Source organism: Athene cunicularia (genome assembly GCF_003259725.1).
Source record: "Athene cunicularia isolate RWA chromosome 1 unlocalized genomic scaffold, athCun1 chr1_part1, whole genome shotgun sequence".
In the NCBI taxonomy this organism is placed as follows: Eukaryota; Metazoa; Chordata; class Aves; order Strigiformes; family Strigidae; genus Athene; species Athene cunicularia.
In genome coordinates this window covers 21,899,825-21,916,309 of record NW_020799091.1, presented here as the reverse complement: position 1 = coordinate 21,916,309, position 16,485 = coordinate 21,899,825, and the positions used below count along the sequence as shown (strand labels likewise).

At 35.7% G+C, this 16,485-nt stretch overlaps 1 protein-coding gene across 2 annotated transcripts in view; it reads left to right on the top strand.

The window, feature by feature from the left end:
- The window catches only part of UBL3 (ubiquitin like 3), a 55,589-nt gene extending 40,640 nt beyond the window's left edge, over nucleotides 1-14,949 (top strand). The window contains exons 2-6 of one of the 2 annotated variants that reach the window (XM_026850750.1): nucleotides 3,848-3,855; nucleotides 4,478-4,586; nucleotides 8,207-8,293; nucleotides 12,707-12,784; nucleotides 13,185-14,949. In XM_026850750.1, coding sequence (XP_026706551.1) covers nucleotides 3,853-3,855; nucleotides 4,478-4,586; nucleotides 8,207-8,293; nucleotides 12,707-12,784; nucleotides 13,185-13,237 — 330 coding nt within the window. In that variant the 5' untranslated portion in view covers nucleotides 3,848-3,852 and the 3' untranslated portion in view covers nucleotides 13,238-14,949. The remainder of the gene's footprint in view (nucleotides 1-3,847; nucleotides 3,856-4,477; nucleotides 4,587-8,206; nucleotides 8,294-12,706; nucleotides 12,785-13,184) is intronic. The other variant, XM_026850739.1, reaches the window with a different exon arrangement.
- The last annotated feature ends 1,536 nt before the right edge of the window (nucleotides 14,950-16,485 follow it).

The window sequence follows — 16,485 nt, the reverse complement described above, 5'->3', positions numbered from 1 at the left end:
TGATACTGAGGCTTCCACGTCTGGTTCTACTTTTATTTTTCTTCTTTAAAAGAGAGACTTTAAAGTGTGGGTTTCTTCCCAACTCTCAACTAAGAATCCTTTCATAACTTGAAAAATTAATATTTGCTGCTTTTGTGTCAAAACTTCTTTACCTAACCAAGATATTTTTTTTCCTGCACTTTCCTTTGAGTAATTCTGTATACACATACACTTTATATATATATATTTATATATATATATATAAACTTTGATCAGTGGCATTTTGCCAAAAAACTTTGTTTCAGATACCCTATAGTTTGTTTGAAGTGGCATTCTCAGGCTTACAGAATTAGTACAGCAGTTGCAAGCCATTAAATTTCCCAGTGCTCTTGAGGGGAATGAGATTAGAGTCTAAATTTAAAGGCAAGTTTTGGGATTCTTTACTTCAGATCCTTTGAGATAATGTGGTGTGCAACTCAAGACCAAGATTCCTTCAAGATTAAGAAATATGAAGATATATATATATATATCTTATATATATAGGCAAACATGCAAACTAAATGGGTCAGTGGCATGCTGTACTATAAATAAGAAAATACTTTAACCTTTTATTAGAGCAGCTGTTTCCTTGCACTTGATGCAACATCTGCTTGACTTGATTTAAGGATTTATTTCAGGCTTCTGATATTTGATGATATTCTTTTCTTTTTGTTAATGAAGATACTCCTGCATTTTATGCATACTTTGTAGTAAGTCCTGTAAAATTATTAGTTTATCTTGATATGCCTTTTATATTTCATAGTAAGACTGTAGGGAATGCTCTTAAGCAACAAAAAAGCTTAAGCGCTATTAAGTTACCCATCTTGGAGAGGTGTGTGGGGGGAAAGGAACTAACATTTTTCACTTTTTCCCTGTTTATATTGACTTTACATTGTATATTAACTGCAGAAGTGTGACTTAATCAAATTTTCCAGGAAGCCAAGTTAGTTTTGGTCATTTCTTTGTGATCTCCTTTCTGTATTCACTTTAATGTGCCTGGTAATCTCAAAACACAGTAGTGAGAATAGAAAGAAAGGTGTCTCCTTAATGTTATACTATCTGTAGAATAACTTTAGTTCTATATTAATACTGTGCCCTAATCATATTTTAAGTGCTAGCAGGGACTAATCTGCTGGGGTGTTTTTAGTTATCTCCTTCTAGCATCCAAATCAGACGCTTTTGGACAGTTAGGGAGCTGATGGCTTGGTGTTACGTTTACTGCTTAGGAAAGTGTTATGATCTTCAAAATAAGTAATCTCCACCACAAATAAACTACACACAGATGAAGGAAAAGAAATCCCTAGATAACCAGCATAAAATCATAGTTGGGAGGCTGTTTAGCCAGAAGGAGCAAACTAAGGGGAGGTGTCAGGGGCCATTTAGAGTAGAGGAGATGGATGCAGGGAGATTCAAGTGAGAGGCAGGAGGGCTGCTGGTGAAGAAGCTCCTCACTGCTAGTGCCTACAGCAGGCGCTGCTACCAAATATTTGGCGTTGGTTGGTTGGTTTGTTTTCTAAACAGGCAGCCCATTCCCAAGTACAATAACAGTTTGTGACACAGTCTAAACCTCCTAAATTTTTGGCAGTATGTTGGTGTTGTAATGAGATGGCATTAATGCTTAAAGGATAATTAAAGATAATGAGGTATAGAGAAAGTGGAATGGAGCACAGTACACTATGCCTCTGAAAGCTAGAGCATGACTTCTGATGAAAAGAACTTATTCTCTACACAGATGTTTTTATGGTTTCATCAGAATATGTACATAGTAACTGATGTGGTGCCCTATTGCAAACTGTTGGTTAAACAGGAGAAATTAGGATTTAATAGAGAAGTTGTGAGGGTGTGTAAGGGCCTAACATAAAGGACCTAGCTGAGAGGAGCAGGAAAGCAGCTCAGAGAGAGCTCATTATTGGAATAGTTACTGATCAATTGTCAGATCAGTCTTATGCTTCCTGATTCATTTAATGACAAAGGTGCATGTAAAGGGATCTTGTAGCTAAAGTTTATTGGTGACAGGAAGTTAGAAAAATGCCCTTAACAGAGAAAGAAAGAAGTGTTACATAAAACTTTGGGGGTATTTCATAAGTCATGGTCCCAGACATGGGGGAGGTCTGAAACATCTTTGTGGTGCAGAATACTTTTTTCCATCTAGCCGCCTTTCCCTGGGAGGGGTGGAGTGATGGGAGTGGAATGAAATTTGGAGCCTTCTGCTCCATAGCATTATGGCCAGAATGTCAGTTACAAGCTTGGAGGCTGAATAATTGAAAAGATCAAAGTAGAGAACAGTACAGAGTAACTGAGCAAACAGCTTGGTGCAGTTATTAAGGTGTATGTACTCTTAAGATACAATCGCAGTGGATGTTTCCAGTAGACAGAGGAAATTACTGGTGGTGGTGTACAAGAATTTGGTGAGACATCATTTAGTATGCTTCAGAAATAGTAATTGGTTTTGAGGAGAAAAGAGAAGAAAGGAGAAAGAGAAAAGAAAAAAAAAAGTGCAGAGACAGGGTCCTAGGATGAATGAGAATATCTCACTAGGGAAAGCTTGAAGAGCTTGTCTTGGGTAGTCCTGCTAAAGAAACTATATATGTAAGTATTGTTTATGCATACACAGGTGGAGACAGCTAAGAGTGGGGAAACTACTTCAACTGAAAGACAATATAAGCAAAGCAACAAGTGGACATAGGCTGTCCATTGCTAAATTTAGGCATAATGTAATCAGGTTTTTGCCGTAAACAGGAATAGTGGAACTTGGTCTGCTTTTTCTGCTAAATCTTGGTGAGATTTGAAAAGAATTCCTTAATCATCCTGGAAATATCAAAGAAAATGGAACTTTAATGTTCAAAACCAGATGTGTTCTGAATTTTTGAAGAATTGTATTTAACTACAGAAGCATTCCTGCAGCTTCTCCCCTTTAGGTCTTTTTGTGATTTCCTGATATGTAATGATACTCTTACAGTGGCTGTGGTGCTTTCTCAGAGACAGCTACCACTTGCCTTCTTTCCTGGGCTAATGGCAGAACTAATATTTTCTGAAGGATGTTAGCAGGGGAACAGGGAGGGAAGCCTAGCCCTTTTATGCTAACTCTTTTTATCCTCGCTACACTTTGAAATAGACTGAATTGCTTTTTTGGGGGGTCATGTTCTTCACTGACCTTGAAGTGTGCAGGATGATAGAGACTGTAATTTAGATACCACCATTAGGTACTTAAAGATAGGTGAGATGAATCCAAGCCAAAACATTCAAGAAAGAATAGGCAATCTGTCTGGAGAGCTACTGAAATGAGTGGTCAGTAATAGATAACTGAGTCAGGACTGTCATGTTCAGTGGATATGATGTGCTAAGATTTTTGACCCTGAAGAAGTATTGAAAATTTGGACATCACTCTAAACTTTTCCTATTGTATTTGATCTCAAAGGCAGTTTATTGAATTCCAGCAAGGAAAGCTTTGGTGCAATTTAACTTAAATGAGAGCCACTGTTTGAGAGTGATTTGGAAAGAAGTATACAAGCAGTTCGTATGCTAAAGTCTTTTTAGTTGGTGCAATTTAGGCTTGTAGGCCAAAACACAAAAGCAGCTAGACTGTTGCTTGCCATGGGCCTTGGTAAGTGTTAGCCACCCAAACATATTTTGTGACCTTGCTAGCAGTTGCTTTATGAGCCAAAATTTAATCTCTTTTGCATTGTAAATAGTGTCATAGTGAGCTCTTTATACAAGCTTTTTTAATGCTATATGGAAAAGGAATTATATTCAGTGACTTGCAAATAGAGAAGAGAGGAAGATTATAGCTGAAGATGCTGATGGTTAGATGAAGTTGATTACAGAAAAACTGATATGGTGGTGTTATGGTATTACATGTGGATCTCAACCACCTTGCTCGTAGTGAAAGACAGTGATAGTTTTGGGTTCAGAAGACTGGCAGAGGGATTTGAGTTTTGTGGCAGCTGGGACCAAGGAAGGATGCTGGCTGACTCCCTGGTGTTTTGTAGGAGATGCAGTGGGTGAGATCAGGCCTGACAAATACTATGCTTCTGTTGAGGCTCACAGGCTGTTCAGGTGTTTTTAGTGCTCTCTGAGGTTAATTTTTCAGGTTTGTTTTTCCTCTTCATTCAAGAAGATATGCTACCAGCGTGTTTTGGCTGGATTTTTTTTATACTCTGCTGAAAGCTTTTTTAATGGCACAGTTGATTGAAACACTACCTAGGGGAATATTCTGGTGTTTATCATAAGAAATGCCAGCTGTAGGAATTTAATCTTCCCAGATTATCTGTAAACAGACAAATTTTTATTGACTACTTTGACTCTATTTTAACATCATTTTAAACTGTTTTGTCAATTCACTTTGGATCAATCTTCTTCTAAAACCAATGGTAACTTTTTAGTAACTTAAAAAAAAAATAAATTAAGTCTTCTCTGGATACTTTCCTAATACTGCATTTTTATTTTTATTTTTTTACAGATAAATTTGCGCCTCATCTTGGTAAGTGGGAAAACGAAAGAGTTCCTATTTTCACCAAATGACTCTGCTGCAGATATTGCAAAACATGTGTATGACAACTGGCCGATGGGTGAGTAACGTGTGGCTTTGGCTTTTTAACTGGCAAGCTAGAAGCTTCCCTGTATTTTCAGACTAAAGCGTCAATAAACCAATCTCTATTCTCAACGTTCAAATTAAGTATATTCATTGTGTATCTGGGCATAGATTCATATAGAAATACAATTGTCATCTTGCTTTCTTTTTCCATGTTTCTTCGGTTGGGCAGATTTTTGGATGTCTGGACTATTTCCCACTTTATTTCTAAAATTTCCTTCCCCAAAATGAAGTACTACTTTCCCCCTATGTTTAGACACTTGATAAATTTTGTTAGAGGATCTCATAAGTGTGAGGGCATGTTGGAGATACAAAACCTCTAATGTGAGGACAGATAATGTAAAACATGGCATGTCACAGGAATGCATTAGTGAAATTGAATCTGAAGTACTTCTGCCTTACTACCTTATCTTGGAAAGGATCTGTAATAACGATATTTTACCAGGAAAAAATCAAATACAAAAGAACATTTCAGGAGACATTAAAAAACTGAGGGAAACTGAGGTTGTATGAATATATTTGGTGTTATACAGGACTACTAGCTTCAGAAAATGGAATTGAAAACTTAAGATCGGTATTCACATATGTGAGTTGTTCCACAAAAACAAAGTCCTTCTGTTCTCCATGACTGTGATTTCATGGGATAATAGCCAAAACACAGACATAGCATTACATACAATGAAAGAAAATGCTTCTTTTAGTACAGACTTCATCTGGGTTACTGTTTTGATGTTAAAAAAAGGCTACTATTTACAAAAACTAAAACATTGCAGTAGCTGTTTCTATGGTGTCTTAGTTGAAGAGGTATGGTAGATAATAATTCATGCCAAAAAGTGTTGATAATCCATGTTTTAGGCCCTAAACTAGTGTCAGGAAGAACAGGGTTACAGGGGACTTGTTTGCTGTTTGTTTTGCTGGAATGCAGCATTATATGTTTAGTAAAATAAGTAATGAAAGAGGAAGCTTTTAGTCCTCTGAAGTACTAGATAAAGATGTAAAAATACTCTAAGAAATCTGGTTGATACAGCATCTGTGTAGCTACTGTACATATTCTAATGTGTGCCTGCAACATAGTTGTCATGAACAAATGTTCTTTGTGTACCTTTATCTGAATTAGTAAAGGCAGAACTGTGTTTTTTCTTACTCAAGTTTATTCCTGAGCATGGGGTCTCATGTTCCCAGTCTTGTGAAGAGCTTGAAGGCTGCAGATTCTTAGTTGAGAGTTGGGAAGAAACCCACACTTTAAAGTCTCTCTTTTAAAGAAGAAAAATAAAAGTAGAACCAGACGTGGAAGCCTCAGTTCAAATACCTGCTGTCCTGAGGGAGTAAGCTAAATCTTGATGAATATTTAATTGCCTGTGCAAAGAATAGTGTCAATTTAAAAGACTGAGGAAAAATCTACTTCAGAATAGTGTATAGGTTTTCACAAACATTAGCCTACTAGCTGTTTTCAGATTGAGAGTGCTGAGAAATCTTGATGAGGACTACAGTTTCCTTGAAATAGAGTGGTTTTACCACCATTTTGACTTGTCATGATCTTGTGAGGAAAAAAGTAATGAAATATCCTCAGTCACATGCTGTCAGGATTAAGGCAAACCTCTCCTCCCGTCTTTTGGCAATATGGTTGTTAATTAAGGATCTCTTGACTTGTAGTGGAAAATGCCAAATTTATATTAATGTTTATCATCTAGGTAAGTTATATGTTCTCTCCCCTCCTCACCCCCCATTTTCTTTGAAATAATATTAAGTCTTTTCTTGTACAGCAAGTATCTGCTGAACTTAAAAAAAAAAAAAAATCATAGGTAAATATTTCCTCTTTGACTCATTTAGTCATCAGTAGAAATTAAAATTTGAAATCATGTCAGAAAGAAATGTTTCAGACTGCCAGCCAAGAAGCAAAAATTAAAAGGATGGGTAAATTGGCAGCTTAACAATGAACATATACCTGTGCCAAAATGCAGTCTGTCTTCTTTTGATTGCTGTTTTACGTCATTATGACAGCGTAAACTGGCTGAACTTCTTCTCTTTACAGCCATAGTAGAGTGGAGTTCAGACTGTATGGAGTAAAAAAAAAAAAAAAAAAAAAAAATTTTGGTATCTTCCAAAAAATCAATTAGCCTACTGGCACAGTGTGATAATTTAGATACTTAATGTAGCCCACTTCACAGCATAGCAAAAAGGGCATGTTCTTGAATTGCAAGACAATTGAATCAGACCTGGACTGTAAATAGTTGAAATTCAAATAGCTTTGGTTGCCTAATTTGATCTAATCTTATAAACTAGGCACATGGCAGCTACCCGGGGATATTGCAGCCTGTGCTGTCGATACCAGCCCTGCCTCCACTGTGTTCTGGGGCTGCGATGGCTCCTTCTGCCTGCGTCTCTGCCTGCCTGCTTGCTTTTTTGCACCAGATGCCTCTTCGTACACTCTCCACAGCCATGTGGCTTTTGTTTTAAATGCTTCCCCTTCTCCTCTTTTCAGTTCTCCTTTTGCAGTGCCAGTTGCTATTGACTGTATGTTAATTGTAGGTTCCCAGTGAACAGGTTGGTTTCTGTCGCTTGTTGTGATCCCTTGCTGAATATTCATTTTGGTATATAATCACTACAAAAACAGAAAGGGAAAACATTTGTGAACATCTGGTGCCAGATACCTGGTCAGCTAAGAAACAGTAGACACTGTATTCCCAGAGAGCCCATTTAAATTCAGCATTACAAGGTTTTATGATATTTGTTCTGAAAGCAAAGTGCATATTTATTTGTTGTTCACTTTGTGACAGCAACAGTAAAAGAGTAGGAAAAGATCATTTAAGCTTATAAATTATTTATGACAGCTTAAGCATGATAGGAAATGCATTATAGGAAAATGCATGCTTGCTTTTCCCGAATCACTGTTTGCCACATAAAAACATCCACAGATTGCCCTTTTGATAAGTTCCTTAAAATGTGCCCATCGGCCTCTGCTCCGTGCGAGCCCTCTGTTCCAGCTCTCTGTGGCGATGGTGTGGGGCTGCTCAGGTCACTGACCCCTCTGGACACTGAACTGGTTGGATCTGGCCATCGTTGAACACCGCTGAGCAGCCTGCAGAGCTTTTGTAGTGCTCTGCTCTGAGAATCCTATTTCAAATGACCCATCACATGTGCTTTCACTCTGTGTGTAGCTGCCTCCCATTGCTGGAGAATGGCTCCAGTTAGTTAGCTGGTGAGGAGGAATATGGCTTGAGAAACTTCTGAAGGGGAAGAAAATAAGGCAGTTTTAGCCAAATGGATATTAAGCCTCAGGAAGCAACCGGCATTTAGGAAATACTTTGTGTAGGACTTGTATATGTGCTAAATACCTGAAAAATCTGTGAAGTAATTTAGTAGTATTTACACTTGCAGGCATAAAATTACACGTTTCAATGCCCAATGTCAAATAAATTTAAGAATAGATTTTAGGAGTGCTAGCCTTGAATTATCATTCTGTATCTTCAGTCTCTCTCTTTAGTGTTTCAGGCAAAAGAGACCTGTTCTTGGTTTTCTTCCTGGGTAAAGGTGAGAGAAATAACAAAAGATGCTTTTATTACAATATAACTGAAAATGTTCTCACTTTTTTTTCAGATTGGGAAGAAGAACAAGTCAGCAGTCCAAATATCTTGAGGCTTATTTATCAAGGGAGGTTTCTTCATGGCAATGTGACACTAGGAGGTATGAAAATAATTTTCAACCATGTTACAGCCAGGCAAAGGGCATATTTATTTGCAATTCAGTAAATACTACTTTACTGTTCAAGATCACAGTACGGCTTGCTATATATTTTTCCTCTGCATAGAGTGACATTGTAACTTATTGTGTATTTTTTCCATCTTGTTACCACTGGTTGTTAAACTTTGGGAGGTACCACATGGTAAGTCAAGTCTCCTCTTGAAAAAAGAAACAGTAATGCTGCTTTTATTTGTTGTCTTTCTAAATAGAATACTTTGTTCCACCTGTCTTACACTGCACTTGCAGGGTAAGCTTCATCTTCTTAAGCATTTTTAAAAATTTGATAAAGATTATGATAATTATTTAAACAATACTTTTATATCTTAGTGGAATGAAGGAAAACACTCTATGAATGAGAATGAGGGGAAGCATTCTTGCTGTCCAGTGCTCTCCCAGGGATACAATTGCATAGTTATGCGAAAACAAAAGTAAATGGCTTCACTTCATATGCTAAGGAAATGCAATTCAACTATGCCCCCTTGTGGCAATTTATTTCCCACAATTAGATATTTTGATGGGTCTCTGATAGAGATGTGACACAAAGTTGTAACAATCTTTCCTTTAGTAGATAAAAGTTTTTTCCAGTGTGAATACCAACTATATCAATGACTAAACAAAATTATACTCTCTTCTCTGTGCCAGTTTAAAAATAAATTAATACTCCTGCTTTCTTTGTATGTTTAGATTGTTCACAGATTTGATACTTGAGTGCAGTACAGAGAGGAGAATATAATACAAAATCACTAATGTTTTCGAAGTTAAGATGAACCTGAAAAGACTATTTTTGGACTGCTGTGGTGGTCTTCTCATGAAGAAGTGGCTGGGATGATAGAGCCATTGATTTGCTTTTTGCCATTACTGATGTTGACTAGTGATGTACTTTTAGAATAGATTTACTCTCCATATAAATCAATTTTTAATGCTGCTGTATTTCCAACAAGATCACTGTCAGTTCAGCCTGGAGAACTCTGAAATTTTTATTCACTCTTTAATTTGTATGTTTATCAAGTGCCAGTGGGTGCAGCTAGTAGCAGTTGGATAGCATTGAAAGACGAATGTTAAGTCTTGGATCATCTCTGCAATTGTAGAGATGCTAGTCTTACCCTACACATTCTAGGCAAGGTAGCTAAATGGGATTTTCTTTGCTGTTCATCTCTAGGTGTTACTCTTGACCACCAATGCTTGTTCCCTTTAGTGGCATTTGTCTAAATCTGAAATAACTTTGAATATTTGTTTAATGTATTTAATATATTGTTTAATGAGTTAAGATGAAAAATAGTAGCTGCATGCTGTTGACTCTTGTATTAACTCAGGTCTATAGCTTCCTTGGATTCAGGGCATTTTAGTTCATTCTTAATCATTCATGCGTTGGCGGTTTAATCATCGTGATTTTACATGTATTTTAGTGTTTCTCAAATATCTTTTTGGTTTTGTATTGCTTTAAGAAAAAAAAAAATCCTAAAACACTGGCTTACTCCAGTACTAATGAAGTTATCTGGAGCAAGATTATACAGCTGAAAGGGGAACAACAATTCATGAAATAGCCTGAAAAGACTGTTGATTCAGTTTATGGGGTTCATTAGATGTAACCCTAAGTGAACTAGGTATCTTTATAAGCAGGGAGGGGAGGAACTTCTTGATAAATACAATAGTTTCTTATGCTGTTATAATACAGTTCCATTAAGCATTTCTATCTGCCATTCTATAACTGAGTTAGAGCACTTAGTGTTTTATTTGCTTTAGGTAATTAGGAAATATTGACTGGAATTTGGACCTACTGTGTACTGTAAGTCACTTATCAACTAGTGAAACAAAAGTTTCCAAGGGAACAGCTTGGTGTTTTCTTTTTTAACAGGAGTCCATTTTTGTTCCCATTTAAAAATGATACTGTAATGTTCTTGTTGTAACCTCACATGTATACATAGCGCCTTAGGAATTTGAGACTCCTATAAACTAAGCCTTAAAAAATGACAAATTGATAGCGAAAACTGACTCTTGAGGGAAAAAAATTATTTTAAAGGAGCTGTCTTTCTTGCCAGCTTCTCTGAATGGACTGTCACAACAAAACCAGTAGAGCTAATAGTGTTGGAAGTGGCAAAGACAAACGGACCCTTCTGTAACGCTTGTGGTGCCACTCTTGGCTGCAGTGCTTTAGCCAACACTGTTGTGTCCTGCCTGTGTGAAGGGTTGGGGTAAGGCAGAGTTGTTCAGCTTCCAACAGGAATTTCATCCTTTAGCTAAATACTGTAGTTTGCATCCGAAATAATATTCATTAGGAATACATAATTGATGGTTCTCTGTTTATTGTTAGATAATGGTGATCAGCAATGTTTTACTTCCTTATTTATTGGGGAGTGGGGAAGGGAAGGCAACCCACCCTGTGCCATACACGTACCAAAAGAGGGAGTGAAAAGTAAATTCTGACAATAGAAAATCTGCAATAAACATGAAATTAAACAGATAGGGAAGGAATTAAATAAAAGTTTCGTTTACTTGAGAGAAAGGGGTGAGAGAATGAAGACAAGAGCAAGAAGAGATTACTGAGCATACATTAAGGTGCTCAGATTCTGTCACAGTGCTCCAAGCAAGAAGCTGGAAATTGCTAATAAGAATTTGTGTGAACTATGCAAACTACTAGCTGAAATTAGTTAATTGAAATATTAGCATACTTTTACTTGATTACTGTAAATAATTAATCTCCACAGATCACTAATCAAGTCTATTTAAGCGTCTTGATATTATGAAAGATGTCCCTAATGTGATTAGTTTGTAGTATTTTGCTCTTTCTGTAATGGCTTCTTAAGAGTTTGTCATGAAGACAATAATTTTCCATTGAGTTAAGAAACTGTTAATATGCTCTAAGCAGAGTTTTCAGTTGTACCACAGAATCAAGTACCCAAAATACTTAATCACTGTCAGAGTTTAAGATGCCAGTAGCTTTTAGTTGCGGGCACAGGCAATGCTTCAAGTAAACTAAACCAATTTTAAGACCTGACTTTCTACAGAGATAGCTTTTCCCAAAGTATAGCTACTTGAGAGAAGTGTGTGGAGCTGGGTATCCCTCTGTATGCTTCCACCTGTGTTTTAATCATAACTTGTATTATTTCAAGCAAATATGTAGTCAATGAACGTAATGTAATAACAGTGTTGTACCTAGGCTTGTTTTCAATACATGTAGTAGCCAAATACTAGGTTGGGGTTTTTTTCTTACTGAATTTTGGATCTGTAGTGATTAAAATAGAGACATATTTTTCTCTTCAGTTACCTTCAGGTTTATTGGACATTCACTATTCATTTATTCACTTAAAATGCCTTAGTGCACTGTATGTGAAAATAGATTATGTAAATTGAATTTAAGAGGACAAAATTCTACTGAGAATGATTTGTGTATTTAGGGTTCAATTTTTGTTACATTCCGCTATTTTTTTTTTCTTTATAAGGAGGGGAGGACAAAACTTAGGCAAAGCATCTTTACCTTACATTTCTCAGAAAAATAATCAAGAAAGAATCTTAAGAGTTGGAGAGAGGAAAAAAACCTGAAGTTATATAAAGAACTTATAAAAATAACTTCCTCACACCAAATAATTGGAAGAAGTCAAAGTTCAGAATATTGAATCTGGGAATAAGAATCTGCTAAATATAATGAGCAACATAGAATCCTTTCCCTTCAAGAAGACTATAAGTTTTGATAAATATTACAGTGCTAAAACTATAAATACATTATCATGTTGGTATACTTAAATCAGAATGTGAAAATTATCATTATAGTTTCAGAAACAAGCAGAACAAATTGTGGAAAGCTCCAGTTTTGTTATTTTGTGTTACTAAAGCTCACTAAGGCAGCATTGTGAGTTAAAATGTTCTAAATTTTATATTTTTCACATGCAGCTGATGTTACAGATTAATATTAAAAGGCATGATGCAGGCGTTTTGTATTTGGGAAAATCTGTTATGGACCAAAGTATGTTTTAGGAAAATCTGTTCTGCAGCAGTGGCTCAGTGTTTTGATGTCTTATGTAGTGGCTGAAGTAGCCACGTTTTTGCATCCTTATCAATAAAGGCTGAGTCTTTGCATGAATGTGCACTTACTCAAAAGAGGAAGGCTAAGTTTCCTAACAGGAATATCATGTCTCTTAAGAACACAGTGTTTTAAGTGATTATTATCAGGTCCCAAGACCCTGAACTACAAAATTTCAGCCAGAAATGCTTTTATAAATATATTTAGTAAGCAGTTCAAACCTAACAGTATGAACTTTTGAACAGATCTTAATCCAGTTATAGTTAGTTTCAGCTGGGTGTTTTGAAGAAAGAAAACAGCTGTAATGTGTTAATAAATCTCTCTTTCTCCTTTTGCAGCATTAAAACTTCCTTTTGGTAAAACAACAGTGATGCATTTGGTGGCTAGAGAGACATTGCCAGAGCCAAACTCTCAAGGTATGCTGTGCACTGGAGGTATTTCTTAGTCAAGTATATGGCAAAGTGGTCAGATCTCTTACAGGCTTTTTCAGTATTTCATAGCAGAGAAAAGACAAGTCTTTGTGGTCTTTTGTGAAGCAAGTAATGGAATGCTTTTGTACATGATGTTTATAGAAAACTAAGAAATTAACTTTCTGGTTTATTATTTTTGTAGAATGCAGAAATTTACTCAAAACTTAAAAGCTTCTGTTTTTATTCTTAAAAACAACTCTTGATTTATTTTTCAGTTATGTATGCATGTATTTTTTTTTTTACTAAAAATAATAAAAAATATACTTGTATCATGCATACTCACACACAAAACAATCTAATTGCTTTAGAAATGGCATGTAAGCAAAACTTTCTTCTTGCTCCACAGGTCAAAGAAACCGTGAAAAAACTGGAGAAAGCAACTGTTGTGTAATCCTGTAAACCCTGTTAGCTTTACCTGCTAAGTGTGATGTAATATAGTCTTTGTCTTTCATGCTGCTGGAATAGAAGAGGCCCTACCTTGCTTCAGAAACCTGTAGGAAGAGCCTATCTGTAAATCCATGGAACTGAAATATTACATGAACACTGTCTCATTAGTCTTTTTTTTTCTTTTAAAGAGAAAGATCTATGAACACTCATTTTTGTTTTGTTGTTTTTTTTTTAAAAAAAATTCCTGCTTTTATTTGTTGAATAATCTTACAGTACATCAGTTCTTGAAAGAAGTCAATCTCCAGAAAAGTTAATGTGTTCTTTTCCATAGCAGGAATCATTTTGCTACCACAAAAATCTCCATTAACTGGATCTAACCAGTCAAGCTTTCTAGATTTGCACTAAATATGGTTGACAGTATATTTCTCATCAACAATCTCTTAACAATATTTGAGACGCCTAGTAATAACCTACAATGTATAATGCAACACTAGAAAATAGTATATCTATGATTAAATCTCACTTATGGCCAAATCAAAGGAAAAACCGTTAAGTCAATTCTACCTAAGTCAACCTTGGTGGCCAAACTGGCACAGTATACTAACTAAACCAAGTCTAACTATATATATTTTCACTGCAACAAACAAACAAAACTATGTGCCTGTAATTTAAAAGCACTCTGTAGAGGGCTGATGAAACTGATTTTTTTCGTTACTGCGTGCACTCTGATCTCGTACGTTAGTTGAGTGCTTATTCAGACAGCACAAACAAGTGCAGAGAGTGCATTTCCTAGCCTTAATATGGGAGGGGTAATTTCCTGTAGTTCATAGGCTTTTATTATTGTGCATAAATGTTAGAAAACATCATTTACTAATCAATTTTATGTATTTGAATATTGGCAATTGGTGTTTTTCAGTCATTTTCTCATCTGTACCTTAGTGTCCAGTGTCATGCTTACTCATTAGAGACTTCAAAAGAATTATTAAAGTTTTAAAAAGCAAAAAGAAGAACCTCTGCCATAGTACTAGTTTTGTTTCTTTACATAATCTGCATTTGGTATTAGTGCTTGCAATTGTATTAAAATCAGAAGCTGATTTTTGAAGGCATACATAATTAAAAAGGATGCCATTCTTTTATTCCATATCAATAATTTAAACGTTGATATGCTAAAGAAATTTGCACAGCACTAAAGCATGAGCTAGTTTCATCTAAACCTGTAAAAAATAAAAATTAAAAAAAATATAAAAGATTTTATATTTTTTCACTGGGGAGGAATTCTTCCTGGCTGAAATTACAAATATGTGTAGAATATATTTAATAAAAATCTTATAAAATACATAACTATAGAAGTTAAATATAGATTGGCGTGTAGTATAATAGAACAATATTCCATATAAATAGCTTTAGCCTTTAAAAAAATGAGTCACAGGTTGACATTGTGTTCTGTACTTAAGTGTCCACAACTCTTACAGATGTTCTGTGTAATCGTTTTTTCGAATGATTGGCATCATTCAAATGTAATCAGGTTATTTTATTCATTGTCACTGCTTTGATGAAATGCTTTATATGCAGTAGATTTACAAAAATATTGTTCATACTGATCAGAATTAAATTTGTATAGAGCAGAGTTTTAAAACGAATTGTAAATAGCACTAAACATTTTCTTTCTGCAACCTGTACTGATAGACTCTTCTGTAAACTAAATAAAAGAATATTGTAGTGCATTTCAGTGGTGTTTTGAGGGTTCTAATTGGGTCTGTAACTACTTCTAATAATATTTACTAATCTGGAAACTAAGTAAGGACTCACATTTTATTTATTTAAAAAAAAGGGGGGGGAGGTAAAACCTGCTGAAAACTGCTAATGGGATGTATCACTTCAGTTTTGTTTTCCATTGACATCAAAAGAAATAGCCTAGAGGGGTTTTTTTTCTGTCAGAGAAGAATCCAAGTATGGACAGTTGGAAATGTGACAGCAGTGTCACATCCTGGTTACCTCACAGAAGTTATGTGCTCAGACTTTAAGTGTCTGTATTCTTCACTTACGTGTAGTAAAGGGTATATACACACCTCTTAGGGTGTGGGGAACTCGGATGACAGCATTATGATGTACTCATTGCCTAAATGAATCTTGAGGGGGGGGTTTCTTGTACGCTGCAGTGTAGTTGCTAAATAAGTAACTATAGGACACAAACCTTCTTACTTTAAAAAAAAAAAAAAAAAGCAAACTTGATAAACATCAAAAAACTATTAGGACCCTGTTAACATCTTTAACCAGAAAATGAAACTTCCCTTTTCCAAAATGCTGACCACCTAAGTAATACAGGCTCAGATGGGAAGTGGCTATGACGATACAAGTAAAAGAAATGGGTTGAGACAGGACATGTTTTGCTAGTTAAACAAGTGTTTCAGATGCATTGGTTTTGAAAAATTAATGTTTGAACGTAATCTTGGTTTCAAAAAGTAGCTAGGTACTTAATACAGTATAAATACATGAAAATCCAGTAACTTGTAGTTAAAATATTTGGTGAGCTTGAATAGCAAATGTGTGGAGTTCCCTTTTGTTGAGATGAATAAGATGCATATATGCACATGTCTGAGCAAATCCTTAAATGCTGCTTGGCATTTAAAGCATGAGCTTGCAAAATAACTCCTGGAGAAAGTGGGTAGCACCGTTGCCTTAATTTTCCTGCAAATTGTCAGAGTTCTGCCCATTGCAGAGCATTTCTGTTGGGGTGTGAGGTGGGTGGAAAACTGTGGGAGAGAATTGCTAAAAGATTTGTGCTGCTTTTTTTTTTTTTTTTTTTATATTTGCCAAAACGAAAGGAGTCGCTCTTAATCCCAGATTCCTTAGCCTTGCTAAAGTTCACACATATGCTTCTCTTCTACACTGATTGGAGTCAAGAGAATACTTGCAGCCCATAAAGATTAAAGCTAAGTCTTTGCAGGGACAGGCTGTTGGATGGTCTGATAATATGTTAAAGAGTTTGACATTTGATTTTCACTGTTAAATAAAAATTATATATTCCCTGTGGATGAATGAATAGATGTCACAAGGGAAGGAGAGGATGAGTTGGAGGCCTTCATATTATGAAACATCATGAAGGGACCACATCTGTCTCCCATACCATTGTATTATCAGTCATAAATTAATATTTGCACATGTGAGGAATGATATCTGGTAGAAGTGAAAGTACTCTGTAGCTTCTGTTTTCTTAAATGATAGCAAAAAATAAGACTTGAAACAGTGTTAAGGATTAG